This window comes from Pungitius pungitius, chromosome 18 (genome assembly GCF_949316345.1).
Source record: "Pungitius pungitius chromosome 18, fPunPun2.1, whole genome shotgun sequence".
NCBI classification, from domain to species: Eukaryota; Metazoa; Chordata; class Actinopteri; order Perciformes; family Gasterosteidae; genus Pungitius; species Pungitius pungitius.
This window is the reverse complement of record NC_084917.1, coordinates 1,062,524-1,069,154: the sequence shown is the minus strand read 5'-3', so window position 1 is coordinate 1,069,154 and position 6,631 is coordinate 1,062,524. Positions and strand designations below refer to the sequence as shown.

General features: G+C 41.1%; 1 protein-coding gene across 2 annotated transcripts; it reads left to right on the top strand.

Moving 5' to 3' along the window:
* Positions 1 to 350: 350 nt before the first annotated feature.
* Positions 351 to 5,733, top strand: LOC119226395 (SEC14-like protein 2). 2 transcript variants are annotated; one of them, XM_062558955.1, is made up of 12 exons: positions 351 to 486; positions 1,395 to 1,491; positions 2,302 to 2,345; positions 2,859 to 2,921; positions 3,220 to 3,408; positions 3,683 to 3,778; positions 3,875 to 3,935; positions 4,005 to 4,088; positions 4,405 to 4,511; positions 4,600 to 4,739; positions 4,899 to 5,068; positions 5,192 to 5,733. In XM_062558955.1, the coding sequence occupies exons 1-12, from the start codon at positions 433 to 435 to the stop codon at positions 5,308 to 5,310; spliced, it is 1,224 nt and encodes a 407-aa protein (XP_062414939.1). In that variant the 5' UTR covers positions 351 to 432; the 3' UTR covers positions 5,311 to 5,733. The 2 variants fall into 2 exon arrangements, with proteins under 2 accessions (XP_062414939.1, XP_037340238.2); XM_037484341.2 differs by having other exon boundaries at positions 352 to 486; positions 1,395 to 1,470.
* Positions 5,734 to 6,631: the final 898 nt, after the last annotated feature.

Genomic DNA, 6,631 nt, shown 5'->3' with positions numbered 1-6,631 from the left:
TTTGTCATCCTGTAGAATTCAGAGGGGAATATTTTACTGTGACACAACATTTCTTTAATAACTTGAGTTCCTCAAATATAGAATGAACAAATGAATACTGATGCTGTTTGTAGAATATTTAAAACTAGCTCAACATTTACCAACTAGCTTCAAACCAATGAATAATCAATCATATATATATATATATAGGAAATAAGCCACTCTGTTGCATATTGAGAAACTTTACTGTATGATGTATATTTTGATAAAAATAATTCACTGCTTTCAAGTTTACAATTAGTACAAAGTATTAAATACGCTTTTTCTATAATAATAGTAATAAAACAGCACGGGGGGTTGTCTGCGCGTGACTGCGTGCGCGCGCCTGGGTGGGACAGTGCGCGTGTGCGCGCTCCCTTCCCTCCCAGCTGGTGTCGGAGCGGCGGCGCAGAGATGAGCGGACGAGGCGGCGACCTGAGCCCGCGGCAGGCTGAGAGACTCGCCGAGGTAAGAACCACTCAGGTGAACGGGGCACCACCTTGGTGACGTCACGGCGCTCCGCTGGACGTCTCTGAGGTTCTGCTGGTTGTTGTGTTGTACATTTACTGCACTTGAACACACTCTGAGGTACTTTTACTTCTCCATGTTATTCTGCTGTGTACCTATTGAACAGATGTAGTTATGGGTTCCTTACAGATTCATTTTCATTAAAAAAACAGAATAATTTACCTGACAGCAAATATTATACCGTCAGCATATAAATCTGATAATTCTAGATTATACAGTAGTGATAAAACACTTTATTTTATGTACTTTTAAACACATTTTGTAGTTTATAGTACATTTACTAAAGTATCTTCTTCCTCCAGTGAAAGTAATATTACTCAAATACTTCTGTAAAAGTATATTCGTCGCAGGCTCAGAATATATAGAAATGACAGATTTAGTGTTATTGGTTGCAATAAAATGCATCATTCTGGATAACTACTACTAAACTAAAAGCCTCAGTTGTTTTCGTAAATATTAACGGTCAAACATTTGGTTCATGAAATATCGGAAAATAGAGAGATAAAGATTTTATGTAATTTTCAAAATTTGCTTGGAGAATCCCTTAATCCTAATAAATACACTTCATTGAACTAGTGGTTGATGGTTTTCGAGCAGCCGCTTAGCTTAGCATAGCTTTGTAATGCTAACGCTCATCCATCATCTTCTTCTCTCCGGGGTGTAAAACAATAATTGTGTTCCCCGTAGACGGCGCTACGCTAGCTGTTTTCCCCTGTTTGCAGTCTTTATGCTAAGCTAAGCTAGCCGGACATTTACCGTACAAAAACGCGTGTTCATCAAAATGTTTCCTAAAATAATAAAACATTATTTTTTTACGTTTCTGTCTCCGTCCGGTTCTCGGCCTCCAGTTCAGGGAGAGGATCCAGGACGTCCTGGATGAGCTTCCTGCGCAGCACGACCACTTCCTGCTCCGCTGGCTCAGAGGTGAGTCCCTCACCTGGTCAGGTGACTTCTTTCATCCAAGTCAGACCCAAAGGATGACGAAGTGGAACTTATGGTTTAAAGAAAACCCCCAGATGAAATGTGTGCTGACTCTACATGGAACATCACTTCTTCATTAAAACATCAGCAGTTGCGCTTTTAAATAACATGCTGATGATCTGATTAAGAGGGTAATAACATGTGCTTTCACCCTTCTCCTGATTCCTGTGTCATTTATTCATTTATTCTCCATAACGTCCCTTTGACCTTGTGGACGTAAACATATAGTATTTACTCAATAGTCTTATCAGACAGTAAATATTAGTTTTACGCTGAACAGAACTCAGAGTGTCCCCCCCCCACCTTAAAGTCTAACTCTGGCTCCAAAATGATACAATTATCAGACTATATTTAAGTATATACATATATATATATATACTTATATGCTATATATACTTTATATACAGCATACAATCTGTAGTACAACTGAAATGTCCTTTTTCATCTCTTCACTCTGTTGTTGAGCAGGACGTTGTGTTGGTTTACTGGTGCATAGTTCAGAAGGTCGGGGGGGGGGGGGGGGGGGGGTAGATCAATATTTAGTCTCCATGTGAACTCAAGTTCATGGACACAAATGTGTTTGTTGGTACATTTTGAGGTAGATGCACAGATGTACTTTGTACTCCACAAGTCTTCTTTGCGTTATAGAAACATACATTTGTCAACAAGTATGCAGATAAAAGTTGACTCGTTTATGAACATCAACCTTTAATGTGTCCCTGAACGCTGCTTCACTTCTCTACTTCTAATCATCTTTCTTCTGTATCTCTGCAGCTCGTAGCTTCAATGTGCAGAAAGCTGAGGTCATGATCCGAAAGGTAAGCTCTGTGTCTCTTTGTCTCTGCGACTTTATGTATCTTTGTGTCTTTATGCATCTTTGTCCCTGTGTCTTCATGCATCTTTGTCTCTGTGTCTTCATGTATCTTTGTGTCTTCATGCATCTTTGTCTCTGCGTCTTTATGTATCTTTGTGTCTTTATGCATCTTTGTCTCTGTGGCTTCATGCATCTTTGTCTCTGTGTCTTCATGTATCTTTGTGTCTTTATGCATCTTTGTCTCTGTGTCTTCATACGTATTTGTCTCTGTATGCATCTGTGTCTCTGCGTCTCTTTGTCTCTGTCTCTTTGTCTCTGTGTCTTTGTCTCTGTGTCTTTATGCATATTTGTGTCTGTATGCATCTTTGTCTCTGTGTCTTCATACGTATTTGTCTCTGTATGCATCTTTGTCTCTGCGTCTCTTTGTCTCTGTGTCTTTGTCTCTGTGTCTTTATGCATCTTTGTGTCTGTATGCATCTTTGTCTCTGTGTCTTTATGCATCTTTGTCTCTCTGCAGCATTTGGAGTTCAGGAAGAAGATGAACGTGGACTCCATCATATCAGACTGGAAACCCCCAGAGGTAAATATGTACTGTTTGTAATATGTGTACATAATATACAATACAATATTTACCCTTTCAGATGTAGTACAATGAAAACCCCAATAAGTACCACTAAATGTAGTACAGTAAAAAGTACACAATGTACCTTTAAGATGTAGTAAAGTAGAACTGTAAAGTAGTACAATACCTCACAATAAGTACCAAGATGGGCATATGTACCTGTTCCTCCTCGGCTGGTGTTCCTCTCCTCCTCAGGTAGTAAAGGAGGAGTCCCTATCTCCTCGGGTAGTAAAGGAGGCACTTCTTCTCTCCTCAGGTGATCGAGCGCTACGTGTCTGGAGGGATGTGTGGATACGACCGAGAGGGGAGTCCCATCTGGTATGATGTCATCGGTCCTCTGGACCCAAAAGGCCTGTTGCTATCGGCGACCAAGCAGGACTTCATGAAGACAAAGATCCGACACACGGAGATGCTGCAGAGGGAGTGCAGGAGGCAGTCAGAGAAGGTGAGGATCTCTGCTCCTCTCCTCCCCTTTCTCCTTTCCTTTTCCTGTCATCTCTCCTCCTGTCTCGTCTCCTTTCATGTTTCGTCTCCTCATCTTTCCTCCCTTCTACAACCTTCATCTTCCCCTTTATCTCCATTCCTCTATTTTCCTCTCTCTCTTCCTTTCTCTCCTCTCCTTTCCTTTCTTTCTACCTCTCCTCTTGTTTCCTCTCATGTCACCTCTTCTCTCTACTCCTCATCTCCTGTTTTTCCCTCCTCCTCCCTCTCTATCCCAGTTGGGTCAGAACATCGAGGCCATCTCTCTGATCTACGACTGTGAAGGACTCGGACTGAAACACATCTGGAAACCTGCCATAGAGACGTATGGGGAGGTTGGTCCCTGAAACTCACCACCTTCCATCCCCATAAATACAAATATAAATGTTATTTAATCCTTTATTACTTTCCTCCTTTGATCTTTCATGAAGATCCTCACCATGTTTGAGGAGAACTATCCAGAAGGCCTGAAAAGAGTGTTTCTGATCAAAGGTGCTTCAGCAGATCTCGTGACTTTTACAGATTTGAGTTTCTGGTTTTGAGTTTCTGGTTTTTCTGCAGCCCCCAAAATGCTCCCCATGGCCTACAACCTCATCAAGCACTTCCTGTGTGAGGAGACGCGCCGAAAGATCCTCTTCTTAGGAAGTGAGGCCACTTTCATCCCAGTCCTCACCTTAGCTTAGCACGTTAGCATGCTAACAATGCACACCGTGAAGAACCAATATTACACCAAAGAATACTCTGTTACAGTTAAAATACTAATACCATGAAGTAAAATTAACAACTTAAAGTACTAATGACACACTGTGAAATATTTAGTTACAGTTAAAGTACTAGATACATATTAACATTATTACATATATTCACATTTTAACATGATTATTGATGGATTCCCACTAATAATAATGAATTCATAATAACCTTTTTATTTTGACTATTAATCAATAACATCTGACGGCAGGTAACTGGCAGGAAGTGTTGCGTAATCACATTGACCCGGATCAGCTCCCGGTGGTCTACGGTGGAACCCTGACCGACCCCGACGGAGACCCTCGCTGCAGGACCATGGTGAGGGGTGGAGCGGGTGAAGCGGGTGGAGCGGGTGGAGCGGCCCGGGGACGAGCCTCTGGGTTTATTCTCCTTTCTCTCCATGCAGATAAAGTACGGCGGTACGATTCCCCGCTCGTACTACCTCAGGGACTCGCTGGAGGTCCAGTACCAGCACAGCGTGACGGTGAGCCGGGGGTCCGTCTTCCAGCTGGAGGTCCAGGTCCCAGCGGCCGGAAGCCTCCTGAGGTACTACCCGAGTACTTTGAGTCTACAAATAGTCAAATACCACTAATACATTAGGAGTACCACATGTACTCTAAGCTGTACTAGAGTATGTGTACTCTGAGCTGTACTACAGTAGGAGTACCACGTGTACATTAAGGGGGACTGGTGTACTCTGATCAGGTGTCAGTTCTCCAGCGACGGAGCAGACGTCGGCTTCGGCGTCTACAGACAGAACAAAGATGGCGGCTCTCAGAAAGTCTCCGAGATGCTTCAGGTTCTTCCCAACGAACGTTACAACGCTCACCTGGTTCCTGAAGACACCCGCCTCACCTGCACCGAGCCCGGAGTCTGTGAGTGGTTCACATAGAGGATCAGGACTAACCTGAGCCTGGTTCACATAGAGGATCAGGACTAACCTGAGCCTGGTTCACATAGAGGATCAGGACTTTAACAGATGTGGTCTTCCTCTGCAGATGTGCTGTGTTTCGATAACACTTACAGCCTCCTTCAGTCCAAGACGGTGAGCTACACAGTTGAGGTTCTTCTTCCTGCAGACGGACCCACGCCGAGTCCTGGAGACCAGCTTCAGTGAATCGGATCCACCAGGTCCACCAGGTCCAGGGGGGCTTCATGGGACCTCTTTGGGCCTCTTTGGGTCTTCAGTCTGATTCCAGAACAAACGTTTGTTCGTAACCCTTGTTAATAAACAGCAGTTTGTTTGTTGTAAACACGTAAAACTCTTTGACTCTTTAACAGATTCAGTGATGAAAGGTGTTTTATGCTAAATCCAAACAGTCATTATAACATAAAAACACATTCTGCATTTCTTATAATTAAAGCATAAAGTGTTTAATAGAACATGTTAGTATTTAATATTCTGATGGAAACATGATTTATATAAACAGTTATTATCTTTATTCAGTCTTAATTAAACCTTTATGGTCATCTCATGTGACATTTAAATAATCACTCAAATCAATAAGTTCTAAGTATTATTATCAGTGATTACACTGAATCACTTGAAGTGCTTTTTCCACCAGGTGGTGATGAGGAGGAAGAATGATTGACACTGAATATTAGGACCTAATGAAGATGATGAAGACGTATTATAATATTATAATACATGATTTTAATGCAGTGATTTGTCAGAATGAGCGAACCTAATTCAAATAAGTTCCATTTAGGCAGTTATTATTAATTAGTATTATTGTAATATGATGGGTTAGCGATAAGAGCTGTTATGTATGGTTACGTTACATTTAGTGCTGTCAAACGATTAAAATATTTAATCACGATAAATCGCATTGATGTCATAATTACCTCAAAATGAATAACAATTAATCGCAAATTTGTGTCTATTCTAAATGTCGCTTCATTTAGTTTTTTTTTCTCCATAATTTCTTCTTCATTTTAATGCTCTTATCAACACGGAAAAGTGGATTGACTTGCTTTATGCAAATGTTTTATTTTACTGAAAAACAACATTTCCAAACGGGGCGGTACAAAACAAAATGATAAAGTGCAAATTTCCGGTAAACAAGGACTCAGCCTTTAGTGCAGTTAAACCAGAGCTTAATATTGAACAAAGCACTCAGGCCTTTCTTTTCTTTGTTTTAAGAAAACGTTAAACTCGCAATAAAAAATGGATATCGTTAAAATGGGTTTGCGTTAACGTTGTTAACAGCGCGTTTAACTGACAGCATTAATTACATCACATCACGTGTCATTTATCTGAGGCTTTTATCCACAGTGACTCACAATAAGAGCATTTCAACCATGAGGAAACAAACTCAGAAGAACAAGAAACAACAAAGTGTAATTTCATCAAATAAGCAGATGTACAACTTGTTATAGATAAGATCCAGTTTAAGGTCTACAGTGTGTTGGTGTTTTAGTGGAGGTTTAGTCTGAAG

Coding starts and splice junctions, on each gene's coding strand:
- LOC119226395 (XM_062558955.1), top strand. CDS start 433: ATGAGCGGACGAGGCGGCGACCTGAGCCCGCGGCAGGCTGAGAGACTC. Junction 487..1,394: donor AGGCTGAGAGACTCGCCGAG/GTAAGAACCACT, acceptor CTCGGCCTCCAG/TTCAGGGAGAGGATCCAGGA. Junction 4,512..4,599: donor ACCCTCGCTGCAGGACCATG/GTGAGGGGTGGA, acceptor CTCTCCATGCAG/ATAAAGTACGGCGGTACGAT.